Here is a 27,065-nt window from a genome sequence, read left to right on the forward strand (position 1 = left end):
ATGTGACCCACAAACCAGAGTTTAAAGGCCAGCGAGACATTCCTCTTATAACCAGTCCTGTTGAATATCTTTCAAACGTTTAAGACTGTAAAGGGTAGAAATAAAGGCTAAACAAGATATGGAATTATTCCGAGTCGTCCTTGTTGTCCTCGCATTTGCTTTAGCTGGCGGATATTCAAGAATTAATGTATATACTGTCTCCTTTTGGCCACTGTAGATGAATTGTTGAACCTGTATGACAGAGTGATTGTATATTATGACATGAATAAAACATTTCTTCATAATATTTATGCTCGCTCTTCCTTTAAACCCTTTATTGTTGAGCTTTCCTTTGTTGTTGGGCCCAAAGTGGAAGTCAATTCCATGGTCCATGACCTTGCTTCAGTGTTTAATGCTACTAAGAAAAATGACAGCTCCAGTCTTCAGTGCTGTAATAGATACAGTACAGTGTAGAGATCATAAATAATATAAAGTCAGAGTGAAGACGAGATGAGAAAAATATTTTAGACAAGTAATATAGTTTAAGTGGCTGCAAGAACTGATGCATTTGACATTGTTATGGTTTTAATTGCAGTTTAACAACATCCCCTATAAAATTACACCTTCTGTTACTGTCAAAAATGAATCCCTGCTACTTGAATAACAACAAAGGTACGGAATGGAAAAAGGAAGATAGTGATTATCAGTGGACTTAAAGTTTTCAGCTAGCTGACCACAGTACCGATCAAAAGTTGGAGACTATAGAGAACAGTGTTTTTGCTGTGCAGAGGTTGAGAGTGCGAGCCGTCTGCCCCCATTACTTCATAATAGTTCACTTTCATCTGACCCCATTCAATCTCCTCTAATTAAAACAAGCCTGATCCATCCATCATCATCCTTTACCTTCTATTTTTACCTCAACACTGACTCGGAAGTGGTGGTCAGTTCAATCCTTTAATTCCTACGCACATTAATAGGCTGTAGCATATAGAGTTTGTAAAGAATCTGGTGTTTTATAAATCTTCCGTATGCAGCTTGACATGGATACGTGTTTTATTCCAGAGCAATATTCTGTAATCGCTGACTTAATTTTACAGTTAATGTGGATTTCCAAAGGCCTTGCAGTGATTAGCAATTAAAGTTTTCATACTTTTATTCAGCCTTTTACTGTCCTTTTGTGGACGCATCGCCGTTGTAAATGTTTGAGATTCAAACGTGCACCTCTATTAATTCATTTTGCACTTTGCACTACATATTTTGCGTCAGGAAGCCGGTAAAGCAGAATCTCAACATAAATGAAGCCTGATAACCTTCCTCCTTGACCCAGCTATGAATTAGTCTCCCAGCATCTCACATAAACCTCGCTGAGCTAAGACTGTTCTCAGAGGACAATGTGCTCCTTTTCTTTTGTAGCATTAGTAGAGAAAATGGCTGAATGTGATTGAAACTTTTTTCTATAGCTCTCTTTGGGTAGTTGAAGAGGGAATGTTCAACAAGGACAGATGATTTTTCTCATAGACACATTGGCTTTGGCAACACACAAATATCACATCATGTTTTTCATTGATTTATTCAAAACTTGCATTTGCGGAAGAAAAAAAAGAAACCGTAATACCACCACATATAAAAGTTTTAAAATGTGCAGGTTATACAATCTGATCTGTTTAATCTGAACATGACCTACCTCTGCTTTTAGTTTGCCGACCGTGTGCTACTGGTTAAAAGTCAAATCTCGAGTTTTAAGGATTGATCGGCTGGGTACTGGGAGTATCCACCTCAAATTCCACGGTAATCCATTGAGATAGAGATAGACCTCATTATCTGTTTCTGGGTAGTAGACGGGCGGCGTGCATGGCTTGAACAAGAAAGTGTTCTTTTTTTGTCTGTCTGGACTCCACCTCCGCCCTCCTTTGACTATGGGAATGTTGGAAACCCTCCCGATCTCATCTTTATTTGTAACTGCACCATGTGTCACACCAGCGTGGCTAAATTAATGGGATCAGATGGACTGTAAAAATAATTCCATCCATTTTCTACACTGTTTATCCGTTAAGGGTCCTGGGGGGCTGTAGCCTATCCCAGTTGACATTGGGCGAGAGGAGAGGTTCATCCTGGACGGGTTGCCAGTCCATCACAGGGCCATCAGGAGCGATTAGGGGTTCAGTATCTTGCTCAAGGATACTAGGACATGGTCAATGGGGGAAGTGAGGATCAAACCAGCGACCCTTTGGTTGCGAGACAGCCACTCTACTTCGGAGCCATGTTTAAAACTAATTCAAAAGAAAAACTGCTTTTACAAATAAGAACATTGTTCAGCAATATTGTCAGTGAAAACTTCCATACTGATCATTACTAGCAAAAACCACAAGTTTTAAGCGTCGTTTGATGTAGAGATTGTGTTGTTTTGAAAGAACTTTAAGTGACAGCACATCCCGCCTCCACTGATCTGTCATTCAGTAGAGACTGCAGTGGGCGGGGCTTGGATGATATACCAGCGCATAGATTCGTGAGAAGAACATGAATGTGTGCTCGCTCTCCAGTAATGTTAGTGGCTTGAATTTGCTGTGCATCTTTTAAATTATCTGGATAGCAGAGACATCTGTGGGTATCCATGCTCGTCCCAGCTCATATTCAGTTGCAGGTGCATCCCTGCATGTAGAGTACCTGCAGGATGTTTCAGTCTATTGAGCAGAGTGGTAAACCAAACAAAGACCAACGCTGCCATCCATAGCTGTCTATACCTAATTTACACCCTGTCACACTTTCTTTTCCCTTCTTCCCATCTCTCCATTATCCATCCTCTTCCCAGGCTGCCTTCCGCACGGATCTCTCTGTTCTGCTGGACCAGGTCGGGACAGGAAAAGAATCTCTCAGCTTCATGAAGCGCAGAATCCGTCGTCTTGCGCAGCAATGGGCAACAGCCGCAAACCGCCTGGATTCAAAGCTGAAGCAGCGATGGAGGGACCAAAAGAAGGTGGGAGAGATGGATTGATAGAGAAAAAATAAAACTTCTTCTCCTCCATTCTTTTTCAACCATATGATCAGATTGTCAGTAACACTGTACAGTACAAAATAAAATAGAATGATATGCAGCAATTATTGAGATCTTAAGATGATCTCACAGTAGTCTGCAGTATAATGGAGAATTCAAGATAAGCTAAAATCTATTCATTATAAAGCATGAGAGCACATTTTTGACTCAAGTAGTGAGGCATAAAAATCCTTTAGATGTGTCTTGAAGATTCACTGTTTGAATGATAATGCTGGTAGCAAAGGATAATTGAGGAGGTAATGGTAGGTTGTCATCCATTGCCGCAGTCTACATTTTTCTTCTGTAATTAAAGTGTAACTAACTGCCTTTATGTATCAGCTCACAAATCTGCATATTTAAGAATAAAATGTATTGAGGCAGAATCATTGTAAATCGACATCATGTGATATAGTACATGGCAAAAGCTCAGAATGCGAGGAAGACGGGATTTAAAGACAGAGGTGAGGGATGAGATGAAAGGAATAAAGAAGGACGGACGAAGATGCTGAACGACTGGGACCGTGAGGAGATGCCAAGATGAGGGAGCGGGTCATGAGTCGGTACTGAGATGAGTAGCAAAGAAAGGTCAGACTGCCTATAAATCTCGGGTTCATTAAGAATTGGATACAAGTATAAAAACAAGACTGAAATACCAAGTTCTACTTATTCCATACGCTCACACAAAGTGTGTTGGAGTCCAACAAATTTTCTGTTGCTGAACATGACATTTCAAAATGCTAGGGATGCATGATCACGATTTTATGGAAATACAGATATCCAATATTTACCAACACTGATATATGTACAGAAACTTTTTTTAACCCAAAGTATCTGGAAATGTCCATAAACCACACAATTGATGTATTTGTTTCCTCCTCATCTGTTGTCAAGGAAGAGAAGAGAATTATCAACTCATCGGACTGCTAAGAATATGTTAAACATTTCCTGCCTGCTACATTTTTTGGACTATTTATCATTATTTTCTTGACTAAAACATCACGACCGCATGTGAGAAGGCAGATTAAGCACACATTCTGCCTCTTCTCTACAATATGGATCCCGCTGGCCTCATCTCTCTCTAAAATGAGTTAACTAGGGTAGAAATAGGCCCCTGCCACTGTGATTGATGCTCTCCTTTGTTGGTAACACACTGAAAAGATTTGTTATCCTCAGTCTTGGCTCTGTAGCTGCCTTACAACGGGCTGCTGCAGTCTCCGCATCAGTTGTCCTGTTAGTTTATCACAATATGTGCACGTTTGCGCTTGTTAGACAGAGGTGGACTGTTCGTTATGCCTTATATTTTATTTTCAAATATTAGAAAAATGGCCTTTTTCACAGGAAGTCTAATTTTCACTTTCCCTTTTAAAAAAATGACTCACTTCCCCACTGAAAAGAAGGATACTTTTAATTAACTCTGACCTTGGGAAAACAATGTCTGGTGTAGACTGACTTCATCCTTGTACTTGTCTAACCTTTTGTTTTAGACAAAATCCCCACTTCTTAGCTTCCTACTGGAGTGTGCAGTCATTACAATTCCAGCGGGGTTCTGTTGATTTCAGTTCTGCTTCCTTGTTTGGTTTTCTCTTTGATTGTAAGCAGATGATGTTTACTCTGGAAAAAAAAAAGAATAAATTAATAGAGAGAGAGGGAGGAGAAAGGATCAAGGGGAATAGGAAAACAAGAGTGAAAGCATGAGTCTTTAACTGCCAGCGACAAGGATGGGAGAGTGGGAGGTGTGTGTGTGTGTGTGTGTGTGTGTGTGTGTGTGTGTGTGTGTGTGTGTGTGTGTGTGTGTGTGTGCAAGCATGTAGAGGAGTGTAGAAACCTGAAAAATGTACATGAGAGTCACAGCAGAGGAGATTATCTGTCACGACCTGCCACTTAAATCATGACTAAAGAGAGAGAGAGTAGAGAGAGAGAGAGAGAGAGATACAGGCTTAAGGCGAATAATGAATAATTTATTTAATTAAAGGAAGTAATGAACACAGAAAGTAAACGGCAAATAGGATGTAACTATCAGCAGTTGTGTCAGAACACAATTTTGGATGGAATCAAAATGACGAAACATTCATGGGGGCTGGAGTACTCAGCCCCCATGAATGCGAGAACAGAGCAAAGCCGGAGACTGTTGCATTGTCAAATATATTTCAGAGACTCTGCGTGCAGTCTTAGCTGTGTGGTGAATTAGAATCTTCACCTCAATATTAATGAAAATCTCTTTTATTTATACACTAATCTACCTATTTCCTCAGAGTTTGTGGAGTTGACTACATCAACTTTTTGCTGCACTTCCCTTTCAAAGCTGAAGTGTTCATCTCTTTAGTTTTTTTTTTAAGTGCACCTATCAAACGTAACCAAAAGCAAGAGTCTACCAGTCAGACATTATAGCACATGTAATGGAACAAGAAATTGCTTTCCCTTTCTTTTCCCCCCAAGACATCAACTGAGACATTGAAGTTAGCCGTGGCATAAATGTTTAAGAGATGATAGTTCAGGCTCGGAGACGCTGACCTTATCTTGTTAGCTTGCTGCAGAGATTTCTTTACCTTTCTGGAGTTGGACCAGTTACTTTCTTTATGTCTGTTTCGGCCGCATGTGTTGAGCATGCACATTTATTACGTTTGTCAGCATACAGAAAGCCTGTTCATTTGGCATCTCCCTGTGTCTGGCCTCTGGAGAGTTAATTGACTTCTGACTGATGAATTGCACACCGTGTAGAAAAATAATGGGATGTTGAAGATGAGGTGAGCATGCAGGCTGGAGAGTGAAGAAAATAAGAGAAGCGGGGGGAAGAAGGAAGGAATATGACAACAAGAGAGGAGAAATAAAGAGGGACGAGTATTCCACTGGGGCACGGAAGGTGAAATTAAGGTTAGAGCTGTGATGGTTGACAGCGCCAGCTTGTGGTGCCACCTGTGGCCTTCCATCGGGCTGCTGCGACCTTTATAAGGGCCACAATGCATGAGTGAAGGGTCACGCACGCACACACTCAAACACACACGCATTCATGCAAAATCTAACAAATGCTGAGACAGGTATTAGCATTCTCCGTCCGTTAGAACACAGAAGTGACAGAGGACTCAAGCAGAGCGATGGAGTGGCACGGTGTTCTTGAGAGCTGCCGCTTCTACTCGTGTTCACACAGACGCACCAAGGACATTCCAAGGATCACACTTGCACACACGCACTTGCATTGCACAAAATACTTCATTTTAAATTGTGATAAATCCACACATGAGAGAGAGTAAATCCTTTACTGCAGCTCATCCTGGTCATGTAAGCTCGACAAAGTCAGGTGCTGTGGATTGCACGAACCTTCAGGGGCGAGGCACTTCGAGGTGTCGTAAAGGTGATGAGATCATGATGGTTTGAGAGCGATTGCCATCTGTTTCAGTGAATGTGGCAGGTCTCTGTGTTTAACCCCCGTGAGACACTCATAGTAGAGAAAAAGCTGCAGATCCTTTGGAGAATTCCCTGAGCTCACAAGCGAGAGAGTTAGCATCCAGGGTGAACACGAAAAAATCCGCAGAGTTCATTGATGTATGTCAGCGTGAAACAAATGCACAAAAATAAACCAAAACAAACAAAATTCAAAAATTCCTCTCTACACACCATCTGGGATTACCATAAATCTGCAGTAGAAAGCATTTTATTCTCTTGAGCTGCATCAGTTTCTGGAGCTAGACAGTGAAGTCATGATACAGGGATTCAGGAGGAAGTACAGTTTTAACTTCAGAGGTGAATTCTTATTGTAAACCTTTCAAGTGAGTGCAAAACAAAGTGTGTGTTGTTGGAGATAGTGCGTTGTGATCTGCATGATTAAACACAGTGTGAACCCACCTACACTAGTTCCTCTCTCCTCTCCATTCTGGCTATTGATTCCTAGTCTGTGAAATAAAGATTACTTTTCCTGAGTTCAGATGTGTTTCATTGAAATGAAATACTGCCTATTAGAGAGAAAGCAAAATCCCTCCTCAACACTTTGTTGTAAGATGCCAGGTTTTGTGAAGCACCCATACCCTATTAATTTTGCATTTGTGCATGGTTGCCAGTTTTATAGAATCCAATCTTGTATTTCAGTTCTGCTACCACTGATATTCTTCATATTTATTTAGCAGTGCTACTGTGCTGCTGCCAGTAGCAGAAATCCAGCCCTCTCTGTCCCCAAATTTGTGTGGGTGCCAGTGTTTGTATGATACACCCACACCAGCAACACCACCGAGGGAGTGAACAGTATTGGTGCCATGAATTCTCACTCTTGCCATCTGCCACCCAAACTGTAATTAAATTTCACTTATCTTTTTATGAAGCAGAAGTTAATAGAGCAGGCTTATTAAATCAGGGGATTTTTCACGCCAGCTGGAGTCTCGCTGAAGCCTGACTCTGCTGCAAACACACCATTGTCCAAAGTTCTACACACATTTTGTTCATTTTAACCTCACAACAGGAGTTAAATTACTTCAACAGTTGCACAGGATGCCTACAATGAATAACTTTTGGTAAATGGACTGTTTATCGCTGTATCGATGAATGTAAATATGCAAAATTCCTTGATATCCAGATGGCTAATGCGGCTCTCTGTCTCTGTTATTCAGACATAATATGTTTCCGGATTACATGATGTATTACGTGTCAGAGCGGTGTGTACTTATGTGTGCGTGTGTCTGTGTCAGCTCCTACAGTAAACTTCAAACATTAAGAGCGTTGTTGCTAATGTGGCAGGGTGGAGAGGGAAGGAGGGAAAGGAGAAGGAGAGGCTATTGAAAGTGCCGCACACTAAAAAGCACTTGAAAGCTTTTAATCATTACTTTAGAGAGCTGCAGAGGTGCAGACACAGGACTCACACATTCTGCACAGTACTTACACACAAGCTCAGGGAGACACGGGAGATAGGTGACTTAGGCAGCATTAACTAGCATAAGTTTCTGGCAAACTCCACACAGTTGGCCTTAAGCTCATTATATACGATGCACAGTGAAAGTAGTGGGCTCCATTTGCCTGCAAAAAGCAGTGGGAGGTGTTCATGCTGTGCTAGCTAATCAGGATTACTCAGCGGAGCGTCCTTGGACATGGCTCTGTCTAATCCACTGTGAAAAAGCAACGTGTTGCTCATTACTTGCTAGACTGCACTATTTATGTAGTAGCTACAGTAGGTGGACATGCAGGCCTGAGGTGTGTAAATGCAAAATTATATAGTCACGCAATACAAACAACATGATGATTCTGTCACGTTTGGTGTCAGACAGAGGAGATTGCCCTTATCTAGGTTATCTGCTGCGTATGGCTTACTCTAGAAGGATTTCTAGATGTGTATGCTATTCCATCGAAGCATGAGGGGATAGGTCATTGGGGATTTCTAAGAATTACTTTTCAGTTTCCATAATTTCTTTTTGCAAGAGCCTGAAATTCTAATCATTCTAATCCTCAAACTCATTAAAACAGTTTGCACTGCAGCAGCTTAACTTTCAAGGAGCTTAACTTGATTCAGTTTGAATATATATATATATATATATATATTTGTGTGTGTGTGTATATATATATATATATATATGTGTATATATATATGTATGTATGTATGTATGTATGTATATATATATATATGTATGTATATATGTGTGTGTGTGTGTGTGTAAATATGATTAAATATAATGCAATTCAGAATATACTGTACGTTTTTTACAAAAGGTTTATAAATTACCATCAAGAAAGGTAAAGAATGTTGTTCTTAATAGCTGCTTGTTACGGAACAAGCTAAGAACTACATCCGTGTGTGGAATATTTGTCTTACTACTTTAGATGTTTTAAATGCTTTTTAGTTATCCAACAATTACTGTATGATTTAATTGGAAATATCACATATGGATTTATAGCCTAGTGCATGATAAAACCAGGATACCTAACTGGTGCCAAAAAAAACCATCTGTTCTGCCCAACTAAATCACAAACTGAACCAGAGACAGCTGTTTGTGGCAAGGTTACCGTGTGATATTCAAGGTCTTCTGCAGATGCACAAAGAAACAGTTGATGTCCATCGACAGTCCAACAAGATCTAGCTGGACATCTTTATCGAAGAATTGCAGAAAAGACGCTGTTCCTCCAATTCTGCCTGCCGTGAATCTCCATCTCGTCCATCCCTCCGCATTAAAGTAGAGAGCTCTTCAGTGGTGGCTGGCACCATAAAAAAGAGAATGTCATTATTAATCTAAATGAAGTTGTGTAAATAAATCATTGTAAATTGTAAAACAGTGCCGTCTTTTAATTAATGTGGCAAGTTGTCAGCTCGAAGCTCAACCTCATTTCTGAATAAGCAACAACTTCTTAACATGAATCCAGTCTGATGCTGTAAGAACGACGTCCCGTGGCCGTAGTTAGCCACCGGCTAAATAAACAGTCTGCTGACGACTCCGTGAAATACAGCAGTGAGTGAAGAAACACATGAAGGAAAAAATCTTTTTTTTTTCTGTAGAGGGGAGAGGAAGTAATTTCCAGCCTGTGGCAGGGGAAATATAGCGATTATCCATCCATCCATCCATCCATTTTCTATACCGCTTATCTGTTGCGGGTTGTGGAGCCTACTTAACAATTAATGAAATTAAATTAAAATAACATGCCCATGTAATTTTAACAGATTATTCCTGCATATTATTTAAAAGTTAGAGAGGGTCTTTATATTCTGTTATTACATCAGCTGGAAAAAAAGCTCTTTCACGCCTAGCTGGGCATTTTCAAGCTGATTAAAAAAAAAAAAAAAAATTTTGGTAGATTAACCTCTAATTATCATCCAAAACCATCAGGACACATGTGACTGGTTCCTGCAACATTATAAACCTCAGACAAACATCCAGAGTCATAAAATGTCAAATTCAGTGAAAAGAAAGAAGAGTAGCAGATGTTGTAGTTTGGCTCTGATCCTGATATCATCCAGTCAGTCAGGATCTTATGAAGACAAACTTTGTCAAGTCGTCCAAGACTGAACAACCTGCTGTCCAACTACCAGTCTTTTATTTCACCTCCCTGCCTTCATGTGTTTCTGTCTTTTCTCAGATCCTGGTCCATGTTGGTTTCCTAACAGAGGAGTCAGGAGATGTTTTCAGCCCCAAGGTGCTGAAGGGGGGTCCTTTGGGAGAGATGGTCCAATGGGCTGACATCCTCACGGCCCTCCATGTTCTAGGACACAACCTCAAGATCTCCATGTCCGTCAAGGAGCTCCAAGGGTGAGTTTCCGCCTCAAATATGAATATTTCCTACCTTAAATGTCTCATATGATTTGTTTCCTCCTGTCTGCACTTCAGTCCAAACTGGAAGTGTTCATAGTTTGACTTAAGAAGCAGAAAATATGAGTGGTGCCAAGGATTTCTTTCGCTGAGCAGGTACATCACAACAGTATGGGAATTATTCAGCATCAGAAACATGTTTGCTTCAAGGAAAACAGCAACTTTTGGGGGAAATAGGCTTATTGTCCATCATTTATAGTGATAGACAAACAGAGAGCTACCCCTCTCTCCTCTCTACATGCACTACAGAGTTCCAAACCCCCACCAGACAGCTGAGCACTAGTTAGCTTAGCTGTAACAAATGCTAGCAGTGGGGCAGTAGAGAGAAAGCAGTCTCAAAAACCAAACACACTCCACTCTACTCCAAAGCAGTCTTTTTCTGCATTAACAGAGCTAGACTTGTGCTTGCTGTTAAAAAAAAAAATAAGTTGATGTTCATGAGATGTTATTTTATCAGATACACACCTGGAACAGCCCCAGTGCTAGCATACATTGCAGCTAAGCTAGCTAGCAGCAAGGCATCCAGTGGCGGTCTGGAGCTCCATATCGTGTATAGAGAGGACAGAAAGTTATGTATCCGTTTGTGTAGAACTAAAAATAATAAATAAACATATTTCCAAAAGGCGGTTTGTTCCTTTAATGATAGGTACATTAAGGTTTGGTAGGGTCAAATTTCACAGTTTGAAGATAAGAATAAAAGTGTGTTCTACTTGTTGTATACATTATATACATTTCACTGTCATCCTGCTGCAGTTGCGTTTATCTTGCTTAGAAGAAGAGTTACAAATGTCTGGCCAGAACGACCCCTAACAACAGCTGTGACAACAAACCAATGACCTTTTTACTGTCCTCCTGTTATCGTCCCCTACTCCCACATACTGTATTGTGCTCTAATTACACCCTTCCCTATTTAGCCTATGGATTAGGCATGGGGACCGTAAGGTGCTGGTGATTTATTTGTCACCTTATTGATGCTGCCTGTCACTGACAGCGGTGGTGTGTGTCTTTTTAGCCTCTGTGTCAGCATGCTTATGTGTTTCTGCTGACATTTACAGTTGTAGAGCCAACACACACACACACACACACACACACACACACACACACACACACACACACACAGAATGTAAATCTACCTTGTTAGGATAAATCCCTTCAGGCTCGTTCTGTCCGTTCAATTTGATATCTACTCCATGGCCAATAAATCACTCAGGTTGTCATTCTCCTCCAAATGGTGCTTAGCTGTTCTGAAACAATAAAATTAATAATCACATGAGTGCAGGAATACAAATGAATCCCATTATGGATGGATGACTTCTTTGTTCAGCCTTGATTGCTGCAATAGTGCTTCTGCCATTATTGATTATTGCAATGACACAATTATAGATCAATGTGACATCTCCAGAGACACCCCCCACTGTAGTCTGCAATCTGTTCATATGTGCAGGGTCTTCTGTGAGCCTTCACAAGTCATAGAGGTGTTGTATTGACCTCCAGCCGTTGCCACTCAGCCTTAGATAGATCTCTGCAGGGAGCTGGATGAGCTGAGAAATCTAGAGGAACTTCAGACTTTCAAAATGAGTTGAGTTTAAGACCTGCAGAAAGGCTGAGATCAGTTGACAGGAAATTAATGGCCGTATTGTTTTTTACTGTGTGTGCGTCACTGTCTTAACACCTCTAGTCTCTCAACCCGGATTGTTAAATCCATGCAGAATCATCTACCTCACCAGTGTGAATAGTTTTTCTCATCCAGCTTCCTGCCTGCAATGAATTTGATAGAAAAAAAAGAAGGAAGAGAGGGTTTATATAGTTTATTATTTTCAGATCATTCCTCTCCGTTCCTGCCTTTTATAACAAAACGCTGGCTGAACTTTCTTGTCCTTGTACATGTCCATTAATATGTTCACGACTAAACTGCTGACATGTTTACTGATCCTTGGCCCATCATAAAGTTTAGCAAGTCTTACGGTGAAAATTTCTCTCTGGATCTGATGCTGATATGTTAAAGATGGAATTTGAAGAACAGGAAAAGATTTATTTGAATACTTTATCGATGAGATTACATGTTGCCTGAAGGTGGATCGACTGTTTGCAGCTATGACCGATACATGATGTGTCATTCAGAACCCTCTTTACAGCTCCTGCCTCTCCTCAAAGCTGCCGATTCCTCATTGGAAAATCATGAGTATTGATTTTCTGTTTGTTGATGCTATGAAACACACAGGTGAATATAACCATTACAGAAGCAACTAATTGGACTATTAAGCTTAAAACCCATTTTATTACTTTCTTTTCATCTTCAAAAGATTGGGCTTCCACATACGAGCTGTGTGCAAATGCAATCAGCGCTTTTGTCAATAAACACAAAGGAAGGAGTCAGTTTGGAGAAAATACACATTACATTCATCATCATTCATGGGAGCCCGTATTGCTATGGCTCTCATTGTTCTGTCACAGACGGTGATTCATTGTTGTACTTCAGGTTTTGTATGCTTGTACCCCCCCCCCCCAATCATGTCTATCACTTCCTCCTAACATTTCTGGAGCCATACTTTATCTCACAATGCATTACCTCCGGCTGGATCGATTGAGAAGAACAGACAGCAGACACAGATAAAAAAACAAATAGTCTGAGTACCAAGGCAGCACCAGGAAACACAATCCTTTATTTATTTTAATTGGAAATACTGTTCAATCAGTCAGAGGCATTCCATGAAGCTACTCTCCCTCCTCAATTAAAGATAATTCCAAACCCAAACAATATGCGACACACAGAATCCCATCCTTTAAGATGATATACCCGCTGGCCTCAGTAGCACGCCAGGGCTCAGTGGCTGCTGCTGCAGATGGGCGGCTTATTTAAGAGTGTTGGGATGTGAGTCTGACATGACTGGAGCTAACTGCTACGTCTGTGGCTGACTACACCACACACAGCCAGAAAAGACCTGACCAGAAAGACACACATTTACACACACTCTGGCTAACTTTGCATCAGTGGTGAAGAGCTTGTTGGTTACATACTGAAAGGTCATTGGCTGCTGAGACATCGTGGCCAGTTGTTCTTTTGCAATTGTAATATCAAACTTTTTTTTTTTTTTTTTTTTGGACATTATTGCACTGGTGATCTACACTCATACTTTGTGTTCGTCTGGACTGGTGACCCCAGTGATGCTTGAGCTTCCATCTCTGCTGCCCTTACATGGCATTTTCTTTTCTTTTCTTTTTTGTTCTCCTTTTTTTTTGTCTGAGTTTAACGTGACTTGTCAAATTGCAGCGGCTTGTTGGTTTGCACACAGCACTTGAGTCTGTTGCCCTTGGGGCATTTCATTATGCTAATTGCACATTGCCTGGCACGCACATCCAATTTAAGATCAAACGCAATTCATCAACAGACTCAGGTGGGTAAGAACAAACTCAGCTGTCGACACACGTTTCGTGACTCCCACATAGAATTTTTTATAGTTTCTTCTCATTGATTTTTGCAAGAACAAATATAAAAGAAAAATAAGAAAACATTCACACATGAGGCAAAACGTTCTCATGGCCACATCTGAGAATGTGTGATGCGATCAGCTGAGGAAGATGCAGCACGCGTCTCTATCAGTAATTGGCCCCCGAGGGGACGATGAGCCCCTCGGTTGTGTTCCTGCGTATAACATGGACCCTGTGCAGTCAGATGGCTGGACACGATTCACTCAGGATTCATGAAGAGGGACCCGCTCGTCCCGGGCCGACTCCTATACATCAACTGAGACTGAGAACTGTCGAGTTGTCTGAAGAGCTACAGTGCAGAAAGAGAGCACAAAGTCTGCTTAGGCCGAAGTTTTAAAAATTGAGGTTCTCTGTTAAGGAGAACGCATCTCCTGTGCTCCTCCTTTGCCACTGTTACACTCCTGCACCAAGTGTGCTCATACACACGTGTGTCTGTAGAACCATCCCTGACTGAACAGCGCTGTAAAATTGAAGCAGCTGGAGTAGGAAGCGGCAGCAGGCGGGATCCTGGATGGCTATATACTTAATTGAATTTAACTCAGGGCAGAATGAAGCTTGTGAAGCAAACTAATGAGTTAAAGTGACATTACTAAGCATTTATAACACAACGGAGAGACACCCGGGTGGAGCAGACCATTAACAATGAAGGGAAAATGCAACAAGGGCTCAAACAACCTCAAGGGCTGAGCTTTCAAAATAAAACAAGAAATAACAAAAGTCTGAAACAAAAACAAAATTCCATGTGGCTCTTGTCTTTTATCTGATAGTTCTCCTAATCTCTAACTTGATGTGAATGTGATGATGTCATTGGGCTCTTTTTGTGGTAATACCAAGAATCTTTCACTGGTAATCTCCCTTGTTGGTGACGGAGAGGGGAAAGGTCTCAGGTGCAGTGCTTTATTTGTGAAGGTGGAATGAAGAGAAAATGTTTATAGGGAAGACCGTAGGAAGCAAACGTGCTGAGTCAGACTCTGTGAAGCTGAGTCAAGACCTTTGTTATTGAAATAAGCAAAATATGCTACTTTGTATTGGATTTTTTTTCCCCTTCTGATGAATATCCCTTTATTTTGGGTTTTGGAGTGCCTTTAATTTATGCACAGGAATGTAGTCATCTCGCACCACTGACATGCCTCCATACAACAACACACAAGTCCGTTAAATCCACACAGGCATTTGCATTTTCCTCTTTTCTGCTGACTCTGCATTCCTCGCCATGTGGGATAACTGAGTAGCCTGATGGAAATGAAGCTGAATCTGGTGCAAATTAGATTCCGAGACACCTGAGATGTATTAATGTGAGAGTGAGAAAAGACAGGTTGCTGCCTGCTCTACATTATTCTCCTGCTGTAGCCCCCATCACTCAGGGGGGCCGCTGCAGTCGACGAGGACGTGGATGGTCAGCACCTTTGTGCCTTTATTGAAAGACTACCTTAGAGGCAAACCTGTTTATATACTATACAGCACAAGGATGACCGAAATACTGCACAGAATTACGATAACAGCAGGAAAAACCATTCAGACAATGAACACAGTCGACTCTCATCTCGCCACATGTTTGCAATAGAAGTGAATGTCTGGAGTGTAGATTTAAAATACATTTAAAAGTAGAAAATATGCATTTGATTTTATTATATCAATGGAACACAACCGTTGAAATGTATTTCTTCAGCTTCCATTTAAAAACATGCAGCACTATTTCTTGTGTCAGGTCATATCCCCCTGTCTCCCCCTTTTTTTTTTTTGAGATGCACAGTCCCGAAAAGCAGCTTATCCAGGTTTTGGTTTTAATCCCAGGAGCCACAAGAAATCCAGAGTATTGGTTCTGAATAAGTATCTGGGATTTAAACCACTCAACAGTTTGCTACGGTCTTATTGTTTAGTACCAATGGATCCGGGCTGTATTTCTTTATTTAAGTGGGTTTCGTGCAGTTTTCAGTTGTTATGGAAGACAATATAAAATGCTATCTGTAGTACATCTGTTGCCAGACAAATAGAAAAACTTTTGAGGAAGCCTGAGGTAAGCAAACTAAGGCAGCAGTTGGCGAAATTGAAAATCCAAACTATTTCTTGAAAAGTGAAGTAATGCTATCAGGTTTGAGTGCAAATGTGCTGCAGATTTTAACAAAGTTCAACAGAAACAGCGATGGAACATGCAAATGTCTGCATGTTTTGATCCACTACTCTTACTACCGAGACTACTAGGAGCTGGCTTGAGTTCTTCCAGAACCACATACATTTTTGTATTCCCTCATTCATTAAGTGCTTGTATGGTTGGGGATGGGGGTGGGGTGGGGGGAGGGGGCAAGTAGAGGTTTGCTGTCAGAAAAAAGATCCTGACTGGATATTAATTTAAATGTATTTTTTACATGCACATGCACCAAAGGACCCAGACCGGACTTGAACCCTGGCTGCTGCTGCAATAAAAACTCAGCCTGTGTGGTACTTATATGTGCTGTACCAGCTAAGCTACCAAAGCACCCTGGTGCAGGTTTTTAAGTGCATCACACACCGCCAGTGTGTGTTGACCTTTACATAATGACTTCCCAGGGAGTCACAAAGACTCTAAACCTGGCATTACGGGACAGCCAACCAAGCTGATATCTGGAGTTCTTCAACACAAATCAGAAACCGGCCTGTATTCACAGCCTTATCTGTCTTTCCAAGCTTTCTATTTATTTATTACACTTAATTGATTCTTTTTGAACATTGAAGTTTTTTTTCACTTTTCTGTCTGTCCACTGAAGGGTGCAAAACGTTGGAAGCTTACAGGGTTCAGTGTAAAGTTAGTCATCAATATATTATGATTTGTTTGTCAGGATTGTGCTTTAGACAAGTATCAGTGAAAAACGGTTATTTTTCTTCATTATTCCATAATCTATGTAACATTTGTGCTCACAATGATGGGCAAATGAATTGGACATCCACGCTTTGTAAATCTGGAGCTACCTTGCCCCTCCATCACTTCCTTCAACTTTAGATGTCAAATCTCATCAATATTGCAGATACTATTTGTTTTCATGGTAATCAGATTCTGGGCAAGATGAAATTGGGGATGGAAAGACTGAGATTTACAGCTCTAATACACCAGGGAATCTTGAAGCATCGAGTTTCTTTAGCCAGTTAGATGTGATTTTAATTGGATACTGTGACTCATCAGAACTCCAACAGCAGGGAAGCAAATTAACTTTAAACCCCTTTTAAATGTTGTTTTTTTTTTTTTTTTAGGTCCTGATATATAGAATTATCTTGCTCTCATTATCACATGCCAACATTCATCCATCCACGGCTTTCACTGGCACAGAAGCTTTAAAAATGAACAGAACAATTTGCATTTAAGGGAGAAATCAACTACATGAGATCAGTTACGGTAGCTGCAGAGCTGCATTTCTATATGTAGTACCCCCGCCTTTCGCATTGGCCCAAATCACCTCAACAACTGTGAAGCAGCAGGACACTTGGCATAATTGTCACACTTATCATTTCAGACGGGTATTTTACACTGCCCAGTTTGAACTTAACCTTTTTCCTTCAGTCACAGTTTATCACCTTAAACTCTTAAACGCTCATTCACACCGGAAATTGTCATACAATTCAGAGAGCAAAGCCACATAAAACCTACATTTGAGGCCAGACGATCGCTGATGTTAAAAAAGTTCACCATTAAACACACTTCGGTTCTTCTCCTTCACCTTGTTAAATTTGTAGCTTCTGGCGTCTTCCGTGTTTCTTTATGACTCTCATGTCAAATCTGACCGAAGCCTGAGTGAACACGTTAATCCAGTTTGTCTAAGTTCCGCTGTACCCTCCAGTTCCATGATTTATTTACTCAGAACGTTACACCACAGCAGCGCTCGATTGCCTATCGGGGGCCTCAGGTGCTCATTTGGAAGGTGTATGTTCCACTCCACTCCACCCAGTGGCCCATTTCCTCTGCTCAAATGTGGACCTCCGTTTAGCTGCTGTGACATTGGGAATAAAGTGATCACACCAACCCTCAATGTTGTTTGTTGAACCACCTCCCATGCTTCTTTTGCCACTTGTAGAAACATGTATTACATTACTCTTGTGCATATGGTGCACATGCGTCCTAATCTGTGCGTTCACAAGGCAAAGAAAATGTTGTTTTTTTCCTCTACAACAGTGAGGCAGTCCGCTCCCGCCCGCTCTTTTCTTTGCCGGTGGAACTGCTCAAGCCAACCAGGCACAAAATAAGAGGAACCTCAATCAGCGTCGGCCTGTCGTTCCCTGACTTTAATGGCTGTTTGCTTTAAGCTTTCTTTCACGGGGAGGCTAAGCTGTTGAACAAGCATTTGTTTTATCTACTACAATGATTAAGACTCACTGTTGACACCATACACTTCACACTGACATATGGTGTTTTGGTAATAGAGGTTCTGTTTTTCTTCACCTCCTTTCTTACTCCATATGTGCTCACATCCCAGCAGGAATATCAGGCCTTATTCAGGATATGTTCTTACACTCTATTTAATTCTTTAAACCCTCAGTTTAGTTAGTCTAGTCAAGAAGCGAAGCCTGATCATTAATATAGCTCCTGACATCTGCGGTGCTCCTCTTGTAACGTCAAAGTGATTGACAGTTACAAGAACACAATTAATTTAGGAGCTAAAACTAGCCATCAGGCTTCACTTCCTGTCTGTTAGACTAAATGTTGGGTTGGGAACAGATTTCACCAATGAGGCCACGCCTTCTGAAGTATCTCCATCACCACCTCTGCAGGATAGTCTGGACATTGTTGGGTTGAGGTACATTGAAATGCAATGAACAGACTATAGATGGTTTTGTTTGGGGCAAACATAGGAATTGACAGCGCAATGTGCCATGCTTTCCCTGATTATAGCTGATCGATCATGTGATCTGTTTCTCTCTGCTATCAATTTCAAGAAATTGCTATCCAACTAGATCAAGTAGACAAGTTGAAATTACCTTCAGTTTGTTGGAAATATCAGTTAATCGTAAGATAAAATGATAAAAGGTGATCCTTTATCAGGCCCAGATTCACAGTTTACAGCAGCAAAGTGGATAGTTGAGTTAGAAACATGAATAAATACACAGGAATGAAGTAAGCAAGCAGTATAAAAGGGAAGAAAGAGTAAAAGAGATACAAAAGAACAGACATGCAAAGATATGTAAATATGTCAGTTTTCCACAATGTTTGAAATATGTGAAGTTGTGGTCCAGCCAAACCAAATCAAAAAGTTAACATGACATAGAACCTTATTTCATATTTTCAGTCAATTTCAGGATATACATCCTCATGTCACTGGATAAAACAGAGCAAGAGGCGGTGAGCACAGGTGAACCTGAGCTATTTTTGCTTTGCAAATGTTTCAGAAAAAGGTTTAAAAAGTGTCAACCTGACACGCTAGCGACCTTCCACTGAATGACATCAGCCATCTCCATTTTAGTAAGACTACCGATTGGAAAGCTGTCAAAAAAAAAAAAATTAACGTCTGTAATTATAAGGCTGCAGCCAAAATTATATCTGCCCATCCAAAAATGAAATCCTGGCGCTGCGCCTGGTCCCCAGACTATTCAGCCCTTTGAACCAAGGTCAGGGAAGTTTGATTTGATATAAGACAGGCCATCAATCTGAAAAGCCTATGGCGCCTTTTGTCTGTTGTAGAAAGTATTACGTTTGGGCCTTCATCCACTTCAGGGGCGATATCGTACGCGTGTATAAATTCGACAGTGGGAAGAGGGGAAAAAAAGCAGGATTAATTTGCTGTGCTCAATGCCGAGACAAAGTTCTGGTATTGCACGGTCTCATTTATAAGCCAATCAAGTTTTCTTTTGAATCTCACTGTCATCTCAAGAGCTGATTATTTCAGAAAATAAAGATTGGCACAGTGACAGAAAAAAAAAAGAAAAGACAATATTGGGATCTTAAATTAAATCCAACTGAGAGAGACAGAAGGTTATTTCTCAGCTGTTGAATTTAAAAGACGAAGAAAAATCTCATATTGATGTTAAATGTGAAGAAATAGGATGGACAAAAAAAAAAGATGTTCTCTCCCCTGAGGAAGAGAAATATGTTCTTGTTGCGTGCATGTAAGTCACGTACGATGTCTCCCCTGAAGTGGATGAAGCCCAAAAGGTAATACTTTCTAACACGCCCGCTGCAGAGGGAAGTCAAGTTAGTTTGCATCATATAGTCATTGCTCTAAATCTGCTGCTTTGGCCCAAAGATGGCTTGCATAATCCCAAAGATTATTACAACTGAGGTTACATAATATCCTTTTAAAATTGGATTGGCCTTCAGTGTTGCGCAGTTGCTTGTCTCCTAATCTTGTGCGAGCTCCGTTTGACCATCCCAGCATTACAACTCTCTCTGGATACTTGGCCAGGATTTTATCCATCTTTCTTCTCTGCTGTTGCTTTGGTTTACATCTCACTTTCGTCTGTTTCTGAGCACTCGTCTACTTACTGTTCTGACCTTGTTAAATGATTTGTGTGGCCAGAGTACAAAGCTCAGAGACATTATTGGTCAGAGTTGTAGGTTTGATCATGTCTACAGAAGTGCACTTCGAAGAGTATCTGCTCGTAAAAAAAAAAAAAAAATATATATATATATATATATATATACACACACACACACACAAGGACTTGTATTCCCTCTTAGAAATGTTACTCATGCAGCATGCTGAACAAGTGCTTGAGTGTAAAACTGTCTGCTTGTTGGAGATTTTTTTCCTTTTTTTTTGCTATAAAAGTCTCATTCTGCATGCCTCTCGCTGCCTTCTTCCCTCCGTCTCCTCTCCCTCCTTCAGCTCTCTCTGACTCCCTCACCTTGCGCCATCATTAAAGTAAAGCCTGTGGAGAGACCGGAGTCAGTGACCTCAGTTCTCCTCCTTCTTTCTCTACCAGGCTGACAATGAGCCACCTCATTATACCTTCCCTGAGCAGCTAAGACCACACAAATACTGTCCATACATGAATCCTATTGCTTTCTTTATTGCCTTTCCCTTGCAATTACACTGTTCTCACTCCCCTTAAATCAGGGTTTTGTCCTTATTTTTTCTGTACCTTCGAATTTTGTTCTGTAAGTGAAGAAGTATGCAAGTTTTAGTAGGAACTGACTTGGATAGCAGCTGCCTCAAAATATAATTCATTTGGATGTAAGCGTAGTCCTATTAAAACTATCTCGAGCTTTGAAAAGATTCTGAGGTTCTTCATTTGAACCCACTGAGGAGTGTGAAACCTTTAAGGTAGCTCCCTCTTTAAGGGAGGCTGTAGCACAGCGACTTTAATCAGCTTGTCAACTTGTTCCTTTGTTAAAAACTAGTGCGCACCAGTGAGTATAGTTGCTCAGTCTGCATCATTTTGTCTCCTTCAAGTGTCGGAGTAAGCGGAAACAAACCACTAGCAAACTCCTCTCCTCTAATCGTCTCCTGTCTTGTGTCTCCTCACCTCTCTTTCTCTGTCTCTATTTATTGGTCTGGCTCCCATCCTCTTTGATTCTCTCTTTTCTTTCTCTTTGTCTCTCCAGTTGTTTTTCCCTCCAAGCTCAAATCACTGTGCTTGTTAACGTCGCCAATTTTTACAGCATTTCATCACCCCTACCCTCCTTTCTAACCCCTTACAGACACACACCACAGAAGCGTCGGTAATGACTTCCCTTATCCCTTGCTTCAGATTTGAAGAACTGAGGGGGAAAAAAACTGTTGTGGCTCTAGGGTGACTTTCATCTTTTGTTACTGGTTTTGCTTTGACTCATATCTCTGCATGACATTACCTCTAATTGGTTCATGTGACTGTGGAACTCAGAAATACAAATAGAATAGGATGCTGCCTGTGCGTCTGTAGCTGTTCTAGTGCTAGCCGCAGTTCAGATCCATTATTTTATGTCTGTGCTCTTTCCTTATCTTAACATTTTGATTTGATTTCAGTCAAATTCATTGTGCAAGGATTTTTATGACTAGTTTGTAATGTAAATGGCCTTAAGTATGTTCCATATTCCAAATTAATAAATAACAACATCATGTGCATCAGGCGGCACGGTGGTGCAGTGGTCAGCGCTGTCGCCTCACAGCAAGAAGGTTCCGGGTTTGAGTCCCGGCTCAGGCACAGGATCTTTCTGTGTGAGTCTCCATGTTCTCCCTGTTCCTGTGTGGGTTCTCTCTGGTACTCCAGCTTCCTCCCACAGTCCAAAGACATCAAGAGAGGACGAGGCTGATTGATACTCTAAATTGACTGTAGGTGTGACTCTGAGTGTGAATGGTTGTCTGTCTCTATGTGTTGGCCCTGAGATGGACTGGTGACCTGTCCAGGGTGAACCTCTCTTCTCACCTGAAAGCTACTGGGATAGGCTCCAGCCCCCCCGTGACCCTTAACAGGAATAAGCAGAAGAAAATGGAAGGATGGATGGATCGTGTGCATCATATTTTGCATATTTTGATTTACTCCCAACCCTAAAATTCATCATAACATTTGTTGTCCCTGAGCAGAAATCACATTTATCAAACCAGTTAGAGCAGAGAGGGGGAAGCCTGTCCCAAAATCTGCTAGCTGCAGGGCTGAAACAGCTTGCTCTGACCTGATAAAGTAAAAGAAAAGCAAGACAGACAGGTATCACTTCAAAGATGTGCGGTGGCTCTTATCCAGCAATCAGAGGGTTGCTGGTTCAAACCCAAACCCTCCAGTGTCCTAAAGTATTGGACACTGGTCCCCTATGCCTTTGTTATCAGTGTACCACTCTGTGTTGTTGTGTTAACAAGCTAGCGCCCTCCACTACAAAATATATGTGTGTTTGAATGTGTTGCAAAGTGCTTTGATTGTTCGATAGACTGGAGAAGTGCTGTATAAATGCAGTCCATTTCCATTTACCAGTCAAGTGAATGTGTGATTCGTCAATCTTGACCCAGAAGCTGAGGGCTCTTCACTCTCCTCTCACTGTGGAACGGAAGCAGGAGACTTGTAGCGCTGAGTAGGCTCCAGAGCCTGGGGACACATTAAGCTGAGCTCCAGTAAAACCAGTACTATCAGCCATTCATCACCCTCCTCACCCCTCAGCATGCTTTATTTCTCACAAGAAGATGTCTGAGGGTAACTAGACAGGAAATAAGTTGCAGGACAGAAAAGTGAATTTGAAGGTGATATAATCTTACTTAGCAACACATCTGGGTCAGTCTGAAAAAAAAAAGGAGACAAGATCATAACTCTAAGTGTGTATCTTTTCCCAGGTATAAACTGCTTTATCTCAGTTTTACTTCAGTTCACTTCACCGTTCGTAGCTTGTGTAATTATTAAAGCATTATAGATTTCTCTACAACTTTAAATTAAGCTGTATTTGCCAAACCACGCCCCTTATGAGCAATGTAGCACCTTGGCAGCTTCAGCCAATTGACTCATCTTGTCTGGCCATGACCCTGGCTTGTTAAAAAACTGATTCTCACTGCACATTTATGACTGCTGATTAAAGGGTCGCTTCTCTGAGCCCCAGGTATATTCCGATTTAATACACACTACATTCTCTCATAAAAGAAATAGAAAAATATGTTTTGGATATATTTGGCTGTTACAAGGCCTTGAGGCTGCAGCTGTTTTTGAAAGGCGTGTTTGGGTTCTTTAGGTTGGTGAATGCACATGTCTTCCCAGGAGGGTGGCTGGCATGGCTGGGATAGGCTTGAATAGGCTGGGAAAGGCTGGGACAGGGTGAGAAGTTCCATCGTCCACGAGGGCTTCGGACTAAAGCCGCTCCTACATTGAATAGAAAGGAGCCAGTTGAGTTGGTTTGGGAGTCCAGTAAGGACACCCTGCTGGGCATCTCCCAAGGCAAGTGATCTGGTGTGAAGTGTGAGGAGGCCACGGGGCAGACCAAGGTCTGGGGGAGGAATTGAGGTCACTTTTATACCTGCCACACAGGCCAGGGGAGCACTTACACAAATTTGGATTTTTTTTCTATTTTGGTCTGGTTGCTTTCCCATAGTAAATTTTTCATGAGTTTCAAAATTGCAAATGTGTCATGAGGTTAAATAGAGAGCTGGAATCCCACAGGCTGACCCTGGTCCAGGGTGAACCCCACTTCTCGCCCAATGTCAGCTGGGATAGGCTGTGGTGTCATAAAACTGTCCAACTACAACAGTGTTTAATCGCAACTGAGGCTCAAGTTACAAAAGATCTCACTTGCCCCTCTTCCTCCCCTCTCTCCCTTTTGCTGTGCCCCGCTGGAATTGAGCGTGTCTGAGCCAGTGATATTAATTGTTTTTGGTTCACTTCCTATATTTGGTCTGTTTCCGCTCGCACTTCAAACGAGCTGCACGTTCACTTGGATGCGGAGTGAGACTCCTGGTTTCAGATGAGCTGTTAGACTTCCTCATTGCAGAACATCCGCCCAAACACACCAAAGAGCTCGGATGTTAAAGGAAGGTAATTCTCTGTGCTGGCCTGGAAATCCCTCAAGGGCCCCCAGACAGAAGTGGGTGCTGTGGCCAAGAAAATGGAAGTCTTGGGTCCCTTGATGGAACCGCTACCTTCATTACCTGAGTTTGTGTACCATATGTGGTTGAGAACAAATGGAGGATTAGTGGGAAACTGAATCATGTAGCATTGAAAGTGAGTTAACAAGTGAAGCAATATATCTAGCAAAATGCCATGAACACTGTAGGGAGAAACGATGAGTGTTAGAAGATAGTAAAGCTCTGGCTTGAAAGATTAAAAATATCACATAATGGTTATTAATTGGTTCTCTGTGCAATGGTGCATGACCAGTGAATTAGCATGCAGCTACCATAGGGCAAGCACACAGTCATTAATGTTGATGTTGAAAACGATGCATTCATGCATAAAGAGAAAATATCAATAGATACATTATCGTTTAGGTGGAGGGAGCTCACGGTGTGATGTGTGTGGGTTTGCTATCCTTAATATCCGTGCTTGTTACTTTTTTAGACCTTCAACAGTAATTCATCATGACCCCGGTGGTCCAACCTGTGTAATCGGTCAACATCAGCTGCCTATTCTGTATCTTTGAGAGAAGTTAGTTTTATAGTCTTACAATAAGTTAAAAGACATTTAAACCAAACACGCCAGTTCATCATATATCTACTAACCAAAGCTAAAAATGGGGTCAGAAGCTTCCTATTATCCACATTTCACGCGAGCAAGCATGACAGTGCTTGTTAGTTCTATCAGAGCCCTCGTTATCTCTACGTTCATTGAAAAGGAGCAAGTGAAGTGAGCAAAGTCAAACATAATTGGGTTTGGTGCCTCCACAATAGGGGTCCTCGGAGTTGTAAAGAATTAACGTGAGAACCCAAAACATTTTGGACAATGATATTGTCAGTGTTACCTCCCCCTGATGGATTAATAATGACTCTAACTGATGTCATGACGCCTGATGTTTTCCTGCCCTCTCCGGGAGCGAGTCAAGCCATTTTAGTGCAGCCAGCCTTGAAATTAGGCCGGGCAAAGAAAGGTGTTGGTTTCACTAAATCTGAATAGATTAGTGTCTTTCCTCTCACCTTTACTTTTGACTTGCTCCAATTTGTCTAACTTTAGCTCTCTCCTCTATGAGCGCGTCAGTCCTTGCCATCTCACCCTGCCCTTGCTTTGCTGCAGCAAAAGTAAATAACTCATCTCAAAGAAAAGGATGTCGGTAATGAAACACACCGGCAGTTCTTTTGGTGGGTGCCTATCGGCACCGTCACACACTGCAACTCCAACAGCATCTTTATAGCAAACATTGTGTTTCTGCCGCTTTCATCCAACCTATTAAGCATGAGAAGATATGAGTCCATAAAATCCTGATCCCACAAGAATCATATCGCAACCTTAACACCCGCAGTTAATCTGGAGACCTCTTCACAGGACTCAAGTTTGACCACTACTTCCTCCTTCAAGTGCAGAAGTTTACTAAAGGTGTGAGAGGCGCACAGCAGAATGTGTGTAGTGTACGCTATACAATCAAGGTGTCTCTGCAAGGGTCATAAAATAACCCAACATTCCAGACACCACCCTCAGACCCAAAGATTAGCAGCCTCTTACAGGCGAGCAGAAGTCACTGGTTCAGTTGAGTCCTTGCAACGAGCTGCAACGCCAAACACTCACTCTGACTTTTTTTTTTAACTCAGCTACTTGTCATTGTTTAATCTACCTCGTTATATATAAAGTAATTAAACCGATCCCTTGAATCAGTTGACAATCTTTTGTACACATCTATGTGTGTCTATCCATCCATCCATCCTTCCATTTTCTTCCACTTATTCCTGTTAAGGGTCGTGGGGGGGGGGGGGGGGTGGAGCCTATCCCAGCAGCCTTCGGGCGAGAGGAGGGGTTCACCCTCGACAGGTCTCCAGTCCATCATAGGGCCAACATAGAGACAGACAACCATTCACACTCACAGTCACACCTACAGTCAATTTAGAGTATCAATCAGCCCCGTCCTCTCTTGATGTCTTTGGACTGTGGGAGGAAGCTGGAGTACCAGAGAGAACCCACACAGGAACAGGGAGAACATGCAGACTCACACAGAAAGATCCCGTTCCCGAGCCAGGGCTCAAACCCCGAACCTTCTTGCTGTGAGGCAACAGTGCTGACCACTGAACCACCGTGACGCATATCTGTGTCAATTCCCCCAAAAGATACCACTAAATATTACCATTAATTTAAAGACTTTAAATTGATTGATTAATCATGATTAATCACAGGATGTTCATGACTTCTTTTATTTTTGTTAACTCAACACTCTTTTTTTTTCACAGATCCTACCTGAAGGACTGGTCTCTCATGTGTTCCCTCCTTTAAAGCAAAAAAACACCCCAGCGAGGATTAGGGAAACTCCAGAGCCTCGGTTAACATACAGTACAAGCTTTCATGGATCACAAAGGCGTTCTAGTTGGCTCTCTGTTGGAAAGACTTTCTGGCAGAAAGCTTCTGAGACAAACTTATCCCTTGTGCATCAACGTCTGACATTTTGTCATCCCATCCATTAACCCTGGTATCCTCGCTCCTTGCGGCCCTATAATAACACTGCACTATTGCCCTCTTTGCTCCCAGTGGGCAGCAGTCATAATTCCTTTGGCGGCTGTACTGAGTGTCACTTGATTGTCAACATTTTTTTGAAGCATTTTAAACGAAAGCTGTCTTTTTTCTTTGGTGGGAACAAAGTTTCACCTTAATTCGCTCAACATTTCTTTCCAACTCTGCCGATTTTGCTCTCGTGATGCATTTGCACGGCGGCTCCGGAGTCATTCTCAGCCGTGTGTGTGTGAATAGGCAGCTCATTAATTGACACTTGTCAACAGAAGAAGGGATTAAGCTCTGCCGTGTGACTT

At 41.6% G+C, this 27,065-nt stretch overlaps 1 protein-coding gene across 2 annotated transcripts in view; it reads left to right on the top strand.

The window, feature by feature from the left end:
* Positions 1–27,065, top strand: part of LOC147257391 (alpha-1,6-mannosylglycoprotein 6-beta-N-acetylglucosaminyltransferase B-like) — a 110,671-nt gene that overhangs the window by 48,390 nt on the left and 35,216 nt on the right. For both annotated transcript variants that reach the window (XM_086211298.1, XM_086211299.1), the window contains exons 7-8: positions 2,789–2,953; positions 10,055–10,224. In XM_086211298.1, coding sequence (XP_086067424.1) covers positions 2,789–2,953; positions 10,055–10,224 — 335 coding nt within the window. The remainder of the gene's footprint in view (positions 1–2,788; positions 2,954–10,054; positions 10,225–27,065) is intronic.

This window comes from Aulostomus chinensis, chromosome 8 (assembly GCF_037954235.1).
Source record: "Aulostomus chinensis isolate RoL2024-O1b breed Wild chromosome 8, RoL_Achi_v1.0, whole genome shotgun sequence".
In the NCBI taxonomy this organism is placed as follows: Eukaryota; Metazoa; Chordata; class Actinopteri; order Syngnathiformes; family Aulostomidae; genus Aulostomus; species Aulostomus chinensis.